The sequence below is a fragment of the Bison bison genome, unplaced genomic scaffold (assembly GCF_000754665.1).
Source record: "Bison bison bison isolate TAMUID 2011002044 unplaced genomic scaffold, Bison_UMD1.0 scf7180017864390, whole genome shotgun sequence".
NCBI lineage: Eukaryota > Metazoa > Chordata > Mammalia > Artiodactyla > Bovidae > Bison > Bison bison.
In genome coordinates, this window is record NW_011494962.1 from 6271269 (window position 1) to 6290824 (window position 19556).

At 39.2% G+C, this 19556-nt stretch overlaps 1 protein-coding gene across 3 annotated transcripts in view; it reads right to left on the reverse strand.

The window, feature by feature from the left end:
- Positions 1-19556, reverse strand: part of EPS8 (epidermal growth factor receptor pathway substrate 8) — a 196624-nt gene that overhangs the window by 100722 nt on the left and 76346 nt on the right. Inside the window, exons 1-2 of one of the 3 annotated variants that reach the window (XM_010858740.1) lie at positions 16607-17472; positions 13681-13734 (exon numbers count right to left, since the gene is read on the reverse strand). The exons of 1 other annotated variant lie outside the window; for it this stretch is intronic. Coding sequence is in view for 1 of the 2 variants with exons in the window: in XM_010858739.1 (XP_010857041.1) it covers positions 16607-16663 (57 nt within the window). In the remaining variant the exon portion in view is untranslated. Of the gene's footprint in view, positions 1-13680; positions 13735-16606; positions 17474-19556 lie in introns of those variants that run through there. One more of the 3 variants, XM_010858739.1, reaches the window with a different exon arrangement.

Sequence of the window (19556 nt, forward strand, 5' to 3'; positions counted from 1 at the left end):
GCGATGAACATTGGGGTACACGTGTCTCTTTCCCTTCTGGTTTCCTCAGTGTGTATGCCCAGCAGTGGGATTGCTGGATCATAAGGCAGTTCTATTTCCAGTTTTTTAAGGAATCTCCACACTGTTCTCCATAGAGACCCTTTCTTTAAATACTGTTTCTAAAAAATGAAATTCACTGAGGCAAAATCCAGTTTCAGTCAATCAAATAGGACACAAGAGAAATATATGATACAAAAATAAAGGATGTTACCCACTACATTTGCACACACACAAAAAGAAAATTCCTTATCTCACCTTTCAAGACCAGGAAGAGTTTGCCCGGAGTCATCTCTCCAGGCTTCCACATTCTCATAGGCTCTGCCACCTATAAAGCTTCACTAGAACCACAGGCTCTTCTGGGTATTCTTGCACTGGTTAACCTACAGGCTTCTGCTCCTACCCTGAAAGCCCCAACCCACTACTTTGTACCAACCATCCAGCAATTGCTCAATTCCTACTTCTTTCTTTCTTAAGGTTTTCCTGACTAACTCAACATTAGCAACAGCTAGTCAACTGCCAGTCAACAGCGGGCAATTACTTATCATGTTTAACATTTTTTAGTGTAGCTTGGAAGAACCTCTCTGATATTTCTTGGGAAATCTGACATTGCTCTGGGGTGTGGCAAACTTGTACAGTTTTTAGCAAAATAATTTCAGTAACTAAGCATGTGCTGCTGCTGTTAAGTCACTTCAGTCGTGTCCAACTCTGTGTGACCCCATAGACGGCCTCCCACCAGGCTCCCATGTCCCTGGGATTCTCTAGGCAAGAACACTGGAGTGGGTTGCCATTTCCTTCTCCAATGCATGAAAGTAAAAGTGAAGTCGCTCAGTTGTGTCCAACTCTTGGCGATCCCATGGATGGCAGCCTACCAGGCTCCTCCATCCATGGGATTTTCCAGGCAAGAGTACTGGAGTGGGGTGCCATTGCCTTCTCCAAGCATGTGCTACAGAAAGCTTATACATGCATGCTAAAAAAATAACACATAGAATTTTAGTGACCAAAGTGGATACTATTAGCAATAGAAATGTCCTCCATGATTGACACAGATGACCGACCACATGACACAAATGACTCCCATCTAAAGAAAATTTGATACAAAATAGAAACAAATTTAGAAAATACAGAATTGGAATAAAATTTTTTTAAAGAATTTATTTAGCAGAATTTCTACAGTCACAATTAGATAAGACCCTCAGTGTTGACTGAGCGGAAACACCAATGAAAGCCTGCTGCTGGCATGGGCATGTACAAGCGATTTTAACATCTGATCTGAAAAGCAGAAGTTTGGGTAAAAGTGCGCCTATTTATATCAAGGAGGTTCAGAACTGACTCAGAGGAAAAAGTATAATCCCCTGACTAAACAAGACCACTTCCTGAAACACCCAATGTTTTTCTTGGAAGCAAGGATATACAAGTGCCATTTCTCTCAAACACTGATTAAACAAAATTGAAGTCTAACACAAAACAGAAGACATATATTTTCCAAAGCCAACCAGGTTTCAAAGTGGAGACCATTCCATAAACATATATTATCTGGTCATGAAAGGGAGGACTTTAAATACAGTCAAGAATGGATAATTCAAGGTATATTATAATGAATAAACCACTAAGTACCTACACATATCCCTCTTTATACCAAAATCTCTTAATGGTGAAGAAACACTATGATTTTCATCCACAAAATTAACTAATGTCTTTCGCTTAAAACAACCTAATTTTTTCCTTTTCTCTTCTCTGAATCACCTGTGTGTCCAATATTTAATGTGTTCAGTCATTTCAGTCGTGTCCAGCTCTTTGTGACCCTCTGCACTATAGCCTGTCTGGCTCCTCTGTCCATGGATTCTCCAGGCAAGAATACTGGAATGGGTAGCCATTCCCTTCTCCAGGGGATCTTCCCAACCCAGAGATCAAATCCATGCCTCCTGCGTCTAATACACTGAAGTCAAATTCTTTATCCACTGAGCCACTAGGGAAGCCCAATATTTAATAATAATCTACAAAAACAATAGGTAATACGTAAGTGCTTGTATGTGCCAAGTCTTGTTATAATTCTTGGCATGCATTAATTTACTTGACAACCACAACTCCTCCAAGAGGAGTTGCTGTCTCTATTCTACAGAGGAGGAGACTGAGGCACAAAACAATATAGTACCTTGGCCAGTACCATACAGTGAGTGTATGATTAAGCCCCTAACCCAGGCAGACCTATGTAAGAGCCCAAATTCCCAGTTTCTGTGCTCAGTCTGTGTGTGTGATACCCTTGCCCATTATAAAGTTGCTAAAACTTAAAAACACTTAAACACACACACATACAATGACACATATATACATCTGTATTGAGCAGGCTTTCCAGGGGGTACAGTGGTAAAGAATCTGTCTGCCAATGCAGGAGACACAGGTTCGACCCCTGGTTTGGGAAGATCCCCTGGAGGAGGAAATGGCAATCCAATTCAGTATTCTTGCCTGGGAAATCCCATGGACAGAGGATCCTGGAGGGATACAGTCCATGCGGTCACAAAAGAGTCAGACACGACTGAGCAACTGAGCACAGGGGACATGTGTATAAACATTTCATATTTACGTAATCCAAGCTGAAATCTATGCATGCCCATCTATGTGACCATCATATCAATAGCATTTGGGTACCACTAATACCAAGTCCTTTGATCGAGAAGAACAATTACTTAGATAAACTTTGAAACATTCCACTGGTCCAGATACCCTGATGTCAGTCTCACTTGTTTTTCAGTTCCAAAATATTGGAAACATCTCACGGGACTGCAAAAACACCACAGTGATACTGCCCTGGACAAGACCCTTGGGGGAGAAAAATACACATAACATTTCCTTCTTCAAAATAACAAGCAATTAAACTGAGTTTTGCTGTTTGCTTCCTCTTGAGTAATCTAGACTGGAAAGGGTTCAAATATCTGACTCTTGCAGTATTTTGCTTCCAGGAAAAGATAATCCTTTAAATATGCCACGTTTGCTAGTAAGTGTTCGCTCCTACCTATAACTGATTCATAGAAACCAGGTTAAATATTAAATGACTCCCTATTTCTAGTTCTAAAGACTTGAAAAATAAATTCTTAGTTAGCTAAGGAGGCAGAAAACACACTTTGGAACAAGTCACACCACCCTGACCTTTGGATGATTAAGGGGAAATTTAAAAGGAGGGGACTTATCCCAGAAGGGTGAGGTCCTTAAAGCAGCAGCCTCAGGAAGTATATTGCCAGTGTGAATACCACTGTGGAGGTGCTGAAAATTCAGGGGTGCTCCTAGAAGCCTGCCTGCCTAGTGTGATTTGAGGGTTAACATAGAGTCCTCTTGTTACCTTAAATGATATCATTTACCCAAGGGACAGAGGGAATGAAATTCTTATCACTGGGGACTTACTCTTTTAAATTAAGCATTTTTATCCCTAGGAACCATGATTAAAATACAAACACCTCTGGGAATAATAATGTATTACGTTATCAACACTTAAGTATAACTTATCAGATACTTCTCCTAAGATAGGAGGAAACCAGGGTAATGTGAGAATGTTACTGATGAGGTCAGTATGCCCAAAAATGTAAGAAATCTGCACAGAAATGGAGCTGTAGCAAACAACTGAAGGAAAATGTGCCTGCTTCTCACATGGAACTCTGCTCAATGTTATGTGGCAGCCTGGATGGAAGAGAAGTTTGGCGGAGAATGAATACACGAATATGTATGGCTGAGTCCCTTCTCTGGTCATCTGAAACTATCACAACATTGTTAATTGGCTATACTTCAACACAAAATTAAAAAAAAAAGTTTAAGAAGCTAAAAAACAATTGCCTGCTTGATACTTTTGCCTATGGTAAAATATATTTAGCTATTAATAACTGCTAAAATTATGAAAAAAGATTTCAGCTTACAGATGGAATGATTACTTATTAGAGGCAGATATCCCATACAGTGAGCAAAATCCTGCAAGAAGTTCTCTCAGTGTTTCTGTTTCCATCTACCAGGAGTTAGGGCTTCCCTGGTAGCTCAGCTGGTAAAGAATCTGCCTGCAATGCAGGAGACTCCAGTCTGATATCTGGGTCAGAAAGATCTCCTAGAGAAGGGATAGGTTACCCACTCTAGTATTCATGGGCTTCCCCGGTGGCTCAGCTGGTAACGAACCCATCTGCAATGTGGGAGACCTGGGTTCGATCCCTGGGTTGGGAAGATCCCCTGGAGAAGGGCATGGCAACCCACTCCATTATTCTTGCCTGGAGAATCCTCGTGGACAGAGGAGCCTGGCGGGCAACAGTCCAAGGGACCACAAAGAGTTGGACACGACCAAGTGACTAAGCATAGCACTAGGGGTTGGGCTTCACATCAGGGCTTCACATCTCTCTTTGGACATATGCTAAGAGATAATTACAATGCAACTTAGTAAATGCTACTGTCTTGGTATAAACGATGTACTATGAAACCATCAACCTAGGAAAGCTGGCAGTAGTTTTCATCTGGGAAGAGACAGTAGAACCAGATGTGAAAGACAATAGGAGTGCGTCTATCAGCACGAGTACCAGTAGGAAACAACATTCTAGGCATATGCAAAGCATGGTACGTGGAAAAAGGCAAGTTTTAGGGAATAGTGAGATAATCCAATGTATCTGTGATACAGGGTATGTAAAAGACGACGTAGCAGAGAAAAGTGTGACACCAGATTGTGAGGGGCCTTGTAGACCATGTAAAGAAATTTAGACTCAGTTTTTATGGAAACAGTAAACCAGTGACGGGAGTAACAGTCATATTACTAATTTTAATGAAATAACTATAGCGGCATTCTGGAGGGTAGATTAGATTAAGAAGCAAAGTTAGCTAATTCTGAGATAATTTTATCTGTTTCTTTCATTCCTGTGGGACTCTCCCCAATTATATTCTGCTCTACATATTTTTTAAAAAAATTAAGACTCACCTATGTCATTCTCATAATGTCTTCAAACTTCTAAATTCCCCAAGGAGAAGCAGAAAGATAGTTTAATTAATTTAAAATGTGCTTACCAACAACCTTTAAGGACACGGCTCATATTTTCTAGAGTTATTAGTTACATAAGAAACCCAAGGGAGCTATATTCATCCTATTTAAGAAAAGTCCACTTTAAAAATGCAGAGACTAGGAGTTTCTGGTGGCCTAGTGGTTAGGATTCTAGGCTTTCACTGTTGTGGCCCAGGTTCAATCCCTGGTCAGGGAACCGAGATCCTACAAGCAATGCAGTGTGGCTGAAAAGAAAAAATCCAGAGACCTAAAGATTGCTTTTTGGTTTTGGAGTTTCTTTAACAATTAAACTTATTTATTTTTAATTGAAGGATAACTGCTTTGCAATATTGTGTTGGTTTCTGCCAAACATCAACATGAATCACTTTTTGTTTTTTGTTTTTAATTTAAAGTATTCCTTTAATGGTATGGCCATTGTGGAAAATGATGGGCAGGTCCCCCAAAAAATTAAACACAGAAGTACCACATGTTCCAGAAATTCCACTTTTGGGTGCAGACCCAGAACTGAAAGCAGGAACTCAGATACTTGTAAACTCATACTCAAAGCAGCATTATCCACAACAGCCAAAGGATGGAAGCAGGCCAGGTATCCATCAATAGATGAATAGATAATTAGGATTTGGTCTATACATACAGTGGAACATTATTCAGCCTTTCAAAGAAATTCTGATGCATGCTACAACACAGATGAGGCTTGAGCCATTAGGCCAAGTAAAATAAGCCAAAGATCAAATACTGTATGATTCTACTTACATGAGGTACCTAGAGTCGTCAAAGTCATGAACCTAGAAAGGAGAATGGTGGTTTCCAGGAGCTGGTGGGGGACAAAAAGCTGATGATTAGTTAAACTCTAATGAGTATGGAACCATTTGTGAAGATATAAAAGTTGCAAAGATGGATGGTAGGGACAGTTGCACAACAAAGTGAATGCACTTAATACCCAAGAATTGATAAGAAAGAAGATTTAAATAGTGAAGTGAAGAAAGCACCCTCATGACTGCATGCTAAGTCAAATCAATCATGTCCAACTCTTTGCAACCCCATGGACTGCAGCCTGCCAGGCTCCTCTATCCATGGGATTCTCCAGGCAAGAATATTGGAGTGCATTGCCATTCTCTTCTCCAGGGGATCTTCCCAAGCCAGGGATCGAACCTGGGTCTCCTTCACTGCAGGCAGATTCTTTACTATCTGAGCTACCAGGAAGCCACTGTATGTTATATATATATATTTTTTTCATGATAATAAAAAATGTAAGTGAGGGATGAATAAACCACTGAGTGTTTGCAAGCCAATCAGGTGTGGCTGCCTGAAATGCTGTATCTTACTACAGCTGCCTCTGTCATGAGGACATACCAGACGCATCAAGGATTTCTGTGGCAAACACACACAGATTAAAACCATCCTTCCAACCCTTTGTGTGTATGTGTTCACATAGATATATTGATATACGTGGGTATATATACATATTTTGTTGTTGTTGTTTTCGTTGTTAAATCATGTTCAACTCTTTGCAACCCCATGGACTGTAGCCTGCCAGGCTCCTCTGTCCATGGGATTCTCCAAGCAAGAATACTGGAGTGGGTTGCTATTTCTGTCTCCAGGGGATCTTCCGACCCATACATGTTTTAATTTGAACTAAATTAGATTATCATATATCATACTTTAATAAAGATCAAGAGATATAATCCCTAATTTGCAAAAGCAATAAGCTAAACTGTGTTTGGGGGAGAAAAAAAGAGCACTAATCCAGTTTCATCAACTCTCGATTTCTCTCTAACCATATCTGGCAGCCATTCTTAAATGCCATTTCTCAGTGACCCATAATTTTTTCATTACTCAAATGAAGTAGGATTCTATGTCCCACCCCCACATACCAATCTCACAGTATATTAATGGGATAAACTAAGACAATGTATATATAATATATATACATATATAATTATTTTAACATAGAAAATGATTTGGAATAGATACGCTATTTTACAAATGGGTCATTTGACATATGATCAAATGGCTCAAACAATGTTTTTAAATTCCTCTGCATTTTTTACTTTTTAAGTGAGTGCTCAAATAATCTAATATGCATACAAACTTTGAGGCAAACATCCACTGAACAAAATAAAATACATCAGTATTCCTAAGGGGGTAAGTATATAAATATACAGATATATAGAGAGATATATATATAGTATATACATATATATATATATCAGCGTGCTCCGTCACTCAGTCATGTCTGACTCTTTGCAGCCCCATGGACTATAGCCGGCCAGGCTCCTCTATCCATGGAATTTTCCAGGCAAGAATACTGCAGTGAGTTGCCATTTCCTACTCCAGGGGATCTTCCCAACCCAGGGATCAAACCCACATCTCCTGCATCTCCTGCACTGGCATCACCTGGAAAGTCCCACATTGTACATATAATATATACTTTTTCAATAAGATGGCTTCCAAGGTCAAACTTTTAAAGTAATAAGATTTAGATCTTGCTTTCATTATTAATAAGCTCATTATTAAGTCCCATACCAAATATCAAAAGGAATTACAAAATTACACTAATAAAAGTTAAGACTCATTTTAAAGGATAAGAAACAAGTCTGTAATTTTAACAAAGCTATCATTAACTTGATGTATTATGGTAAATCAATTGTTAACTGCAGGAGTTAGTCCCTGGAAATAAGCCAGGTGACACTGACAGTATCTAACTCAAATATTTTAATACTTAAGAAAGAATGTGTTTCCAAAAAAAAAAAAAAGTTTTCCACAAGTCATTTCTCCCAACATACATCTGAAAAGCTTATATTCATCAGAGGGCATGGGTTGTCTTTTTTTCCTTGCTGATCAAAATGAACTCACAACTCTGAGAAAGCACACCCCCCATCTGCCAGACAGTATTTCTCTTTTTGTAAGGAAATAGACTTTTGACATCCAGTATGAAATTCCTCAAATTTAACACTAAATCCCATCAACTAAAGTTCACTAAAGTTTAAGCTTAAAGCACAGACATGTTTATTATTAAATTCTTGTATAATCAGCTATATATGAATTGCTTTTTACCACTTATGGCTCTTTTCAACTCAAAATTAACTTTTCAGAATAACTGAAATGTTTTCTTTCCTTCTGTCTTCAAGTCCCATTCTCCTTCCCACTTAAGTGACCTTCTCTTCCCGTAATTGTAGTAAACCCCTATTTCACCTCTATTTTATAGTAAATATCTTATAAAACATTCCTTCCAAATCCACTGCAACTGTAGTTCACCCCCTTGGGAAATATCCAATTCTCTCCCCTTCTCTTTCTCCTTTATAAATTCCTCAATGCACTCAACCTGAAGTGATATTATCTCAGTTTAGAAGTTCAAATTTGATTTTGAAGAAATAAGTTCTACAAAGAGGAAGTGCTTCAGTATTTAACTTCTTAATTAAACCTTTAAGCCTGATTATCACGTGTTACTTGGTCACCCGGTGATCACCCAGAGAACCTGGGCTCATGTGTTCTAGGACAGAACACCCTCCCCCTCAGCTTGTTATTTTTGGCAAAGTAGCTATATTCATTCTATCTCAGAGTTAGTCCTAGCGTTGTCATAATGCCAATTCACTTCTCCTGCTTAGGAACTGATCTGGCTGAAGTGGTCTACATTCCTTTTTCCTGCCTGTCAGGATCCATTCAGATACTTAACAGCAGTTAAGAAGGTTTGGAAAAGCTGGGCTGCCAGTGGCCTAGAGTAACCTGGGATTACCAACAGTCCAAGGACTTGAATGTAATTAGGTGAGCTACAGAGAGGAGGGTAGTAGGCTACATCCAGGCAATCCCTGGACTCAAAATTACGCCATGAATTTCCCAGAAAAATATCTATTCAGTCTTTGTCCCTTCAGTAAATCTTGCTGAGAGCTTCCTTTGTGCCAGCAGGTATGTTTGAGGCTGGATATATACAATGATGAACAAACAGATACAATTCCTCTTCTGAGTCAACAGGAGACAGTGGATGCCTTTGATCATCTCTTGAATATGCCAAGCTCTTTCCATCCTCAAGGCCTAGAACTCTATGTCTGGAATAACCATCCTCTTTGTCTTTGACTGCCTAAATCCTGTGCGTGCAGGCTCAGTCGCTCAGTTGTATCCAACTCTTTGTGACCCTATGGACTGTAGCCTGCCAGGCTTCTCTGTCCATGGGATTCTCCAGGCAAGAATACTGGATTGGGTTATCATGCCTCCTCCAGGGGATCCTCCTGTCTCAGGGATCGAATCTGTGTCTCCTGCATTGGCAGGCAGATTCTTTACCATTGAAGCCACCTAGAAAGCCCCTAAATCCTGTGTCTCAATTTAAATAAGCCTCTGGAGAACTATTCCTCTGACCCTTCCAATCTGTATTAGATCCTTTATTGCATGTTTTCATTACATCCTGAAGTCTTCCTCATAAAACTTTATCATTAGACACACAGGCCAATATTTGTTTGATAATCTGTTTTTCAATGATAAACTGCTATGTGGTAGAATCTCTATTGAAGCAGAACATACTTTTCTATTTTGAACTTTATATTGAGAATATTTTAAGCTTTATCTTTCTTTTAGGTGAATATTAAGTTTTTAACATGAGGCTTGAATTCTCTGTTCTTTACATTTTCTTTATAACTCTTTATCCAAAAATCTTATTTCAGGTGCAATTTTTATAATTAAAATTACACAATTCTCGCCAGCCTGCATGGGAGGGGAGTTTGGGAGAGAATGCTGCTGCTGCTGCCCCTAAGTCGCTTCAGTCGTGTCCAACTCTATGCGACCCCATGGACTGCAGCCTACCAGGCTCCTCCATCCATGGGATTTTCCAGGCAAGAACACTGGAGTGGGGTGCCATTGCCTTCTCTCTTGGGAGAGAATGGATACATATATATGTATGGCTGAGTCTCTTCGCTGTTCACCTCGAACTATGACAACATTGTTAATCAGCTATATCCTAATAAAAAATTAAAAGTTTAAAGTTTTGGGGAAAAGTCACACAATTCTGCAACCAATTCTATTTTTTTGTGTACACAATTTACATTTTTTTCAATATTTTAGATATTAGCTAAAATTACTAAAATTATTCATATCTGATATCTAGATATTTTCAAGTCAGCATTCTGAACAGACAATACTCAATTTTTATGAACAAATTTTCTCTACCATGTTCTTATGTGGAGAAACCCAGACAAATATGAATCCCACTACTTAATAAATGTCAAGGTTTATTTAGCCTCTAGGAGCCTGGTGTCCTTATCTGTAAGTGTAAAATCTTTCACAGGTATGAGAAATAAATACAAAGTCCCTAGTAAAATACTATACTACATATCAATTCCTTCCTCCATGAAGGGAAAAAAAAAGTCTGTGAAATATACCAGGTTCTGTTACCTACTCTGATTTCCTGAAAGAAGACAAATCTGACTTTTTCTGCTTTATAGTCTATACTTCAGGGCAGGGTTGAAATTTTACTGTAAAGAGCCAGGTTGTAACTATTTGAGGTTTCTGGGTCACATGTGGTGTCTGTCAAATTCTTTGTGTTTATTTTTAATAATCTACAAAAAATGTGAAAATAATTCTTGGCTAGTAGAAAGAAAACCCTGGACACAGTTTGCTAGCCCCATGCTCTAAATTTATAGATGTTCATTAATCCTCATCTCATTATCTGTGTAATATTAGGCTCTTTAATACTTAACTGAAAAATTTCTCTACTGTTTATCAACTCTTCAGTTTAATAAACACTAATTAACACATACATATGCAAAGTGCTATCAGGCAACTGATTACCTAAAGAAAAAGAGATACATCTCATGTTATTAAAAAGAAGTACAAATAAGGCCTTTTGAAGCTTTTCTCTATTGTCACTTCTCTCTTTCCTTTTTTTTCTTTCCCCCTGAGCCTACTACTAATCTGGACTTACAGCATATACGTTCATGACCTCAGGTTTCTCTTCCCATAATCCTGAATTGAAATTGGTGCTAGCTTGAGCTCCTTGATGAGAATCTGATTAGGCTTCTTGTATCACAGTGCTGGGCTTCCCTGATGGCTCAGTGGTAAAGAATCCGCCTGCCAAACAGGCAAATTCAATCTCTAGCTTGAATTCAATCTAGAATTCAATTGGTTCAATCTCTAGATCGAGGAAGAGTTCCTGGAGAAGGGAATGGCTACCCACTCCAGAATTCTTGCCTGGAGAATCCTATGGACAGAGGAGTCTGGCAGGCTACAGTCCATGGAGTCGCAAAGAGTCAGATATGACTTAGAGACTCAACAACAACCACAGAGTTGGGGTCCCCCCACTGCCCATCCCTCCTCAGGCTCTCTCCTTTCAATTCTGATACACTTTTATAAATTCACCTTTCTCCCTCCAGCTTCCAAAACAATAATTTCTTCCTCTCTTCCCTATTTCAGCTCACCTGATTCCTACTTGTCCAATTTTTGTCCCTTTTCATGAAAAATCCCAATGGAAAAAACTCTGAATTCCATGTCAGAATGAGTTGTTACTGCTCTGCCTCTGAGAATCTGTGCAATTTCTTAGCCTGAGGACCTCTGATTCTTTATCTATCACAGGGGTTAAAAGACAGCCTGTGATGCCAATCAGATGCAGTTAAGGCCAGAGAAAATAACACAGCTGGAGTTTTTGTTTATAAAGTACTCTAAGAGACCTCTGAGATCTCTGGTTCAGAAGTCAGATGTGATTCAAGATATGGCTCTGCCATTTATGTTATGAATTAATGGCCTTGGGTAAGTTAACTAACCCCTCTAAACCTTATCTTTCTTCATCTATAAAATGAAGACATCTATTTATAAGGTTTTGTGAGGGCTGCATGGCTTAATCCATACCCAGCACTCATTATAGTGCTGGGCATATAGTAAAGGCTGACAAAAAGTTAAACATAATTATTATCTAAGGGTAAATCAGGGATTCCCTGATCTTTTAGGTTACCTTCCCAGTCTCTACATACTTCTGAGCATATCTATTTATTTCCACAGGTAAATTTATGCCTTTTTTTTTATGACACTGGTTAAACAAGTTCTCTGGCATTTTTCTCTGTTGCACTGTGCTCCTCTTACAGGGATTTTTTTTTTTTTTTTAATGTCTCTCACCATTCAAAGAGAGGGGAGAAGGAGGACAGAAATGAAGGAAGGAAAGAGAGAGAACTCTCAGTTCACATTCTGTATGTTATCAATTAGTACAGTCAGTTTGGTTATAATGTGGCATATGTGTTCCTGAAAAATTGTGATGCTATGCAAAATCACACCGTGAAAAGCACAGAACTGAGGGGAGAAAATAGCCGTCAGTGATACATAAAAAAGAAAAGACCCTAGCACAGGTTTTCAAATGTTAAATGGCTAAAAAATAAATAAAAACGATAATAAACGTGGTACCTTACTTTGCAAAAGACCTGAAGTTTGCTTGTGGAATTGGGTGTTCAAGGACTGTGGCTTGTGAGTTCATTGTGCAATGGTGGAAGAAGGCTTATCTGAAATTGGAGGGTTATGAATCAAGACATGGGTGGTCATGGCTCATGATATGCAGTGAAGTCAGGGAGCTGTGGGGCAGCAGAGGTGTATGCATGGGTATTTTGTCAATTTCTATGTGGCTCTCAGTTCAGCTAGGTGAAATGCCCTGTGTTCACCAACTAGGTGAAAATAAAGTAAAATCAGGCACAATAAATGTGAAATCTACATTCTACTCAAATTGCTCCCTAACATCAATGCTGTAGGAATAAAATTTCATTTTCAAAACAAGCACGGTAGCTGAACTGACTGTATTTATCTCCAAACTGTGAACTCCTGAAAAACACTCCCAGAAATATAATCACTATTTTCAAAGTCTGTGTTGCCCTTCAATTTCCTACCAGCCCAAAGCCTTTACCAAGAAGTCATTCTTTCCTCGTCAGTATTGAGCTACTACACAAAATCTAAAATATTTAACTGCATCTTTGTTTCTTCAGCGTTCCCAGCTATGGAGAGCTCTGATTCAGACAGCCACGCTATATGTGTTTACATATCTAAACAGTCCTGTCCCCAAAGGTGTCCACTCAACAGAGAATAAAAAGGCCTGCTAGTCAATAACTCACTGCCATGGCGTGACATTTACTCAGTTGTCAAATATTTACAGTGAGAATCTACTAAGTACATGAAAGCATAGGAGTTATAAGATGAAACCACATCCTACACTGCTATATTTAAAATGATAACCAACAAGTCCTATTGTACACATAGGGAACTCTGCTCAATGTTATCTGGCAGCCTGGATGGGAGGGAAGGTCGGGGGAGAATGGATACATGTATATGTATGACTGAGTCCCTTCAACGTCCACCTGAAGCTATAACAACATAGTTAATTGGCTATCAGTTTACTTCAGTTGCTCAGTTGTGTCCGACTCTGCAACCCCATGGACTGTATACTCCAATACAAAATAAAAAGTTCAAAAAAAGAAAAAGATGAAGCCACATCCAACCCATCATAGTAAGAGGTAGAGACTCAACTCAGCAGAGTATTTTAAGTCACTGCTACGTAAGGGCTTCCATGTTATGTAGAAGGTGTAAAATATTACAACACATGTAAAAATAACAGTGACACAAAACATAACATGAAGCACCTTAATAGAAAGTACAAAATACATTACCTTCAGTGTTGGAAGAGGGGACCAGGAGAAAGTTCATGGAGGTGATTAGCAGACCTGAAGGATGAAGTAAATTTTGGATATGAGAGAGAGACTTCCTTAATGTGGCATGAGTCAAGAAAAAAGCAGGACATGGAGATGTAAAGCATAAAGATCAAGAAGTGTAGGCCTTAAATTAAGATATATGACCAGTGGTAAGTTACGTACCAGACTTTGCATTTGACATGATGGGAAATGGAAATGCCACGGACAATTTTTAGCCAGTGGAATGCAACATCAGTGATGAATGGGCAATGGGGAGCCCAAAGGGCTTTCAGAGATCCCAGGCTTTGAATAAGTTAAGAGACTTCATTCAGAGTCTTTGGATGCCAGGCCAGCACAGCAGGAGGGCTTCCCCCAGCTACAATTCCCGGCTTTGTGTCCAAGATTGATATTCACGGCTCTACTTAATGGATACTAACTGTGTCATTTGGTCTGGCAAATTGTATGAAAAAGTGGGGGAAAAAAGAAAAATTACCTACAAAATAAGGAAAAAGTATTTTTTAGAAACGAGGAAGGAAACAGAAGAATGCAATGCAACCTACAGTAGTAATAATACTGTCAGATACTTAAATCTGACATTTGTTAGGATCATATAATTAGGGGAGTTAAATAATATGATCCTGAATCACATCTAAACATCTGACACAATGTATTTTTAATACTCAAAAAACTGTACACCAATGTTCCTAAGAGCAAAAGCATTCTTGAACAGACGTTCATGTGAGATCTACAGCAAGATTAAGAAACATACATGCATTTCAACTGAGATTTTACATTACCAAGTAGAGAGACAAAATTTTACAAGGTGCTTTAAAGTTTTAGAAAGTATATTGAGAATTAAAACTACCACAAGCTTCTTCTAATCAAATTCCCAAACCTAGTTAGCACATTCTATACAGAAGACTTGCATTCAAAGCCCATAAATTTTAACTAAAATAAGAAGTATAGTTTTTCCACATAGCTGAAAAGTCCAATTAACAGGTTCACCTGTCAAACAGTTAAAAACATACACAAACTTCAACTCTAAAATAAAAAAGAATTTTTAAAGAATATTTAATGGTTTAATCAAATCAGAACTATCCTATAGGGTAAATGATCAAGAGAATGTATGATAATCTACCTCATTATATCACCTCCACAAAAATTTCATGCAATTCAACTAAACTATTATTTAAAAATCTAAAATATAATGAGCTGAGTCGGAGTCCCTTAAAACTCCAAACCAGTTCCCTTAAGTAAACGTCATCCCTACCTTGATGAGTTAATGACATATGTGATTTCACTGAAGAATAGATGAAAAAGGAGACCTCTCTATACAACTTATTTCAGAATTATTTACATAGAAAATGAGTCTAAATGTTTATCTTAATCTCTTCTAAGTCATTCCCACTTATATGCAATTTACTTAAACTGAAAATACTGTGTGCAAGTTTAGTTACTGAAAAACAGAAACCTCCTTGAAAGTACTCTAGATACAGTAGGTACAAGGATATCCTTCTTCAGGTGAAAACAGGTGTGTCAAAAGGCAAAATATTTACATACCATCCCCAGTACATGTGTAAGATTTATACTGACAGTGAGACTGACATGTGCCTGGGAATTTTGGCCTGTAAAACTGACCAAAGCTTTGTAGCAAGGGTAAAAGTAAATCAAGCCACAAACATCTCAAGGAATCTCATTTTCTTCTCATGCTGACAAAAAGCTGCATACAATGGTTGTATGAGTAGTTCAAACTTCTTTGAACTGTTAATATTCCTTATGGTATAGAGTCTCAATAAATAACAGACACATTACGGGAAAATCAACTTAGCCAGGACTCCATTTCCAAAAGGATCCATACAGTCATAACCATGGCACCTGAACTCCAGAAGGCATGACACTTTCCAGCACCCTAACAGCGATGTTATCAGTTACTTCTGCTATGCACTATAATGTGATACACTTTCACTAGCTCTCCTCCAATTTTCTACAGTATCTTAATTTATACTTGCACTTAATTATTAGTAAGAGAACAAAAAGGCTCCTCCTGAATAGTAAATGTAACAAATAAATAGATAAGAGCTACAAAAAATAGTAGATCTCTATGTACTAAGAATTATATATACTTGCTATTAAGCTCATGCTTAAAGCACCCTAAGTATAAAATTATGGAGTGTTATGAAAGAGTTTTATGAAAAGTTATGGATTTTTGGAGAAGAGCTGTTCTTTGAAAAACGCCATTAATTGACTATTTAAATATTTAAAAGATCCATTAACATTCATGGGTTTAAAAAAAAAAGAAAACTTAAAAGACACATATTCACTACTTTCTTGGTCCCAAGCAAAATGTTTACACAGAAATTTGGCAGTGCAAAGTCTGTGCTCAGAGCCAATAAAAACTTAAGAAAACTGAGCTTGGTAATAAGCACATTTTCACAGTACAACTAAAGGCATAGAACAACCCAGAGCAATTAATATTTATAGAATAATAACAGTATTTTGCATATCAATTTTTAAGTAATTTTAAGAAAACTTGAGATACACAGACACACACACACTTTCCCAACTGTTAATAGTCAACAGACTTTTTTCTTAGCTATAATGTTGGAGGGAGGAAGGATTACTCTCTTAACCACTGACCTAAGAAGGGAAGAAAATTCTGCGTATCCTCACCTCTATAAGCAAGAACCCTGGAGGCAGGAGGCAGGACCCTATAGCACCTAGGGTACCAACTTCACCAAGTCCAGAAGTCCCCTGGAGTTCCAAATAGGAATTTACAATATTGTCAAAGGGTTTATTGGGACTAAAAGTATTACCACATGTTTCAAGGTCTACAAATATCCTCCATGATAATTACGCCTTTGAGAACCCTCCTTAGCAAAGAAAACATTCACAAACTCAAACTTACCCACACAAGCCAGGAAAGCTGCTCTGAGCGATCCTCCGGGCAATACTGAGAGGACATTCCTCTCTGTTCACTCCGGTGCCAAGTGACCTTCGGCACATCAACATTAGCAAGGGTGGGGCTTGGAGCTTCAGTTTCGGCATTGTGCTGCCCTGGATGAAGTTTCTCTGGTTTCTCCAGGGCGTTAACTAAGACTTCCTCTTCTTATTAAGTGAGTGAACACAGTCACTACTTTGCTTCCAACTCTTCCCTGAAGTGGTAAAGCCGTAAATGGTACAAATACTGATGGGGAGATTGCTAGGTGCTCTAAATTTAAACAGACACTGTACAGATGGGCTATTATTATTCTCAGCTAAAGAGGTGATTTCTGAGGAACAGAGGTTAATAAGTAACTTAATGGGAATTACAGATGCCACAATCCGGTCAACTGAGCTAATGAAGAAGACTTTCCACCACAGATACACAGAAAAAATGAGAAACAGAAACAGATTTTTTAAATGAAATACACAGCTCCACTTGCTGTAAAGAAAAACCCCCCGGTGCCAAACCAAAGCCAGGACTGATGGCCAAACCAAAGCCAGGACTGATAGCCAAAGTGCTAGTAAGCACAAAAGCAAACATCGTCAGTTGTGGCCAAAAGAAGAATCACTGGAGTGTCTTTACGGCTTATGTCTAACTGATATTGGTACGGAGATGTCCCCTCAAAGAATGGGATCAGAAGAAAGTTCTCTCCTAACTTATGGTTGCCAGCAGGGAAGGATGGGGGGAAGGGATAGTTAGGGAGTTCGGCATTGACACGTATACACTGCTTATAGTTAAAATGGGCTTCCCTGGTAGCTCAGACCGTAAAGAATCTGCCTACAATGAAGGAGACCTGAGTTCGATTCCTGGGTCAGGTAGACCCCCTGGAGAAGGAAATGGCAACCCACTCCAGTATCCTTGCCTGGAGAAGGAAATGGCAACCCACTCCAGGATCCTTGCCTGGAGAGTTCCATGGACAGAGGAGCCTGGCGTGCTACAGTTCATGGGGTCACAAAGAGTTGGACACAACTGAGTGACTAACACACACAAATTCTTTGTTGCAACATAACACTGAAGGCATGAACTATGGGGAAAGCACAACACTTTCATGTCTGTGCACTAGCTTCTGGCTTCAGCTTCATAGTTAAAACGGATAATCAACAAGGACCTACTGTACAGCACAGGGAATTCTGTTCAATGTTACGTGGCAGCCTGGATGGGAGGGGAGTTTGGAAGAGAAGAGATATGTGTATGGCTGGGTCCCTTTGCTATCCACCTGAAAGTATCACAACACTGTCAATCCGCTATACTCCAATATAAAATTAAAAGTTAAAAAAAGAAGAAGAGAGTTCTCTCTCAGGAGAGCAGAGCTGGGCTAGATTTCTAGCCCTGCTTTTCTTCAGCACAGTATACAAACTGCCCAAGCATCCATAGCAACACTAATGCTCATATAGGGAGAGAAGAAGAGGCACACAAGTTGGGCATAAAGTTGGTTCTGAGGTCCTTCCATAAAACTGGAGCTGTCGACAAAGGGCTGCGATCACAATTATAGAATGATGAGGGTGACAGGAGAAATCCACCCATTGTCTTAGTAAGACTTTCAGTGGGGTTTGTCTCTGAGAGTCCGGGTGAGAGGTCAGGTGAAACACAGCCAGAAATTAAAATCTTAAGCCTTCCCTGGTAGCTCACTGGTAAAGAATCTGCCTGCCAATGCAGGAGACATGGGTTCGATCCCTGATCCGGGAAGATCCCACATGCTGCAGAGCAACATAGCCTGTGCATCATTAATACTGAGCCTGTGCTCTTGAGCCTGCAAGCCACAGCAACTGAGTCTGCAGGCTCTAGAGCCCGTGCTCCACAACAAGAGAAGCCACCGAAATGTGACGCTTGGATACCGCAACTGGAGAGTAGCCATCGCTCGCCACAAGGAGAGCAAAGCCCCAGGCAGCAACAAAAACCCAGCACAGCTGAAAAAATTTATTAATTAAATTAAAAATAAGACAAACAAACCCCAAGCCTGTGTCACAACAGTTCTGAAGTCTGTGAGAATCTCCAAAGTAAGAAATGGAAGAAAAAATGGATCCTGGGCTTATGATATCCCTGGAGTATCTGAAATAAACAAACATAAAACTCCACCAAAAGTAACTCTACATCAACAAGGCCGTAATGGATTCCCACAAGCTAGAAAAACTAAACCAATACAAAAGCAAAAAAGAATCCTCACTAAAAAGGAACTTATAATTTAGAAATTACAAAATAGGTGAGAAAATGATTTACTGTGATTTGATGTATTTGAGTACTAACAAATAAAGCAAATGGAAAATTTAGCAATCAACTAATGTTTTAACATGAAGATGCCAGAAAAGCAGAATTATTAAGAGATGGGGGAAGAAAAGAACCTATAAATAGGGAAGTAAAAAAACAAGCAGGTTTTACAACAATCAAACTGAATTTATATGCATATCAGTTCAGTTCAGTTCAGTCGCTCCAGTCGTGTCTGACTCTTTGCAAATCCATGAATCGCAGCACACCAGGCCTCCCTGTCCATCACCAACTGCCAGAGTTTACCCAAACTCATGTCCATCGAGTTGGTGATGCCATCCAGCCATCTCATCCTCTGTCGTCCCCTTCCCTCCTGCCCCCAATCTCTCCCAGTATCAGAGTCTTTTCCAATGAGTCAACTCTTTGCATGAGGTAGCCAAAGTATTGGAGTTTCAGGATCAGCATCAGTCCTTCCAATGAACACCCATGACTGGTCTCCTTCAGGATGGACTGGTTGGATCTCCTTGCAGTCCAAGGGACTCTCAAGAGTCTTCTTCAACACCACAGTTCAAAAGCATCAATTCTTCGGCGCTCAGCTTTCTTCACAGTCCAACTCTCACATCAATACATGACTACTGGAAAAACCATAGCCTTGACTAGATGGACCTTT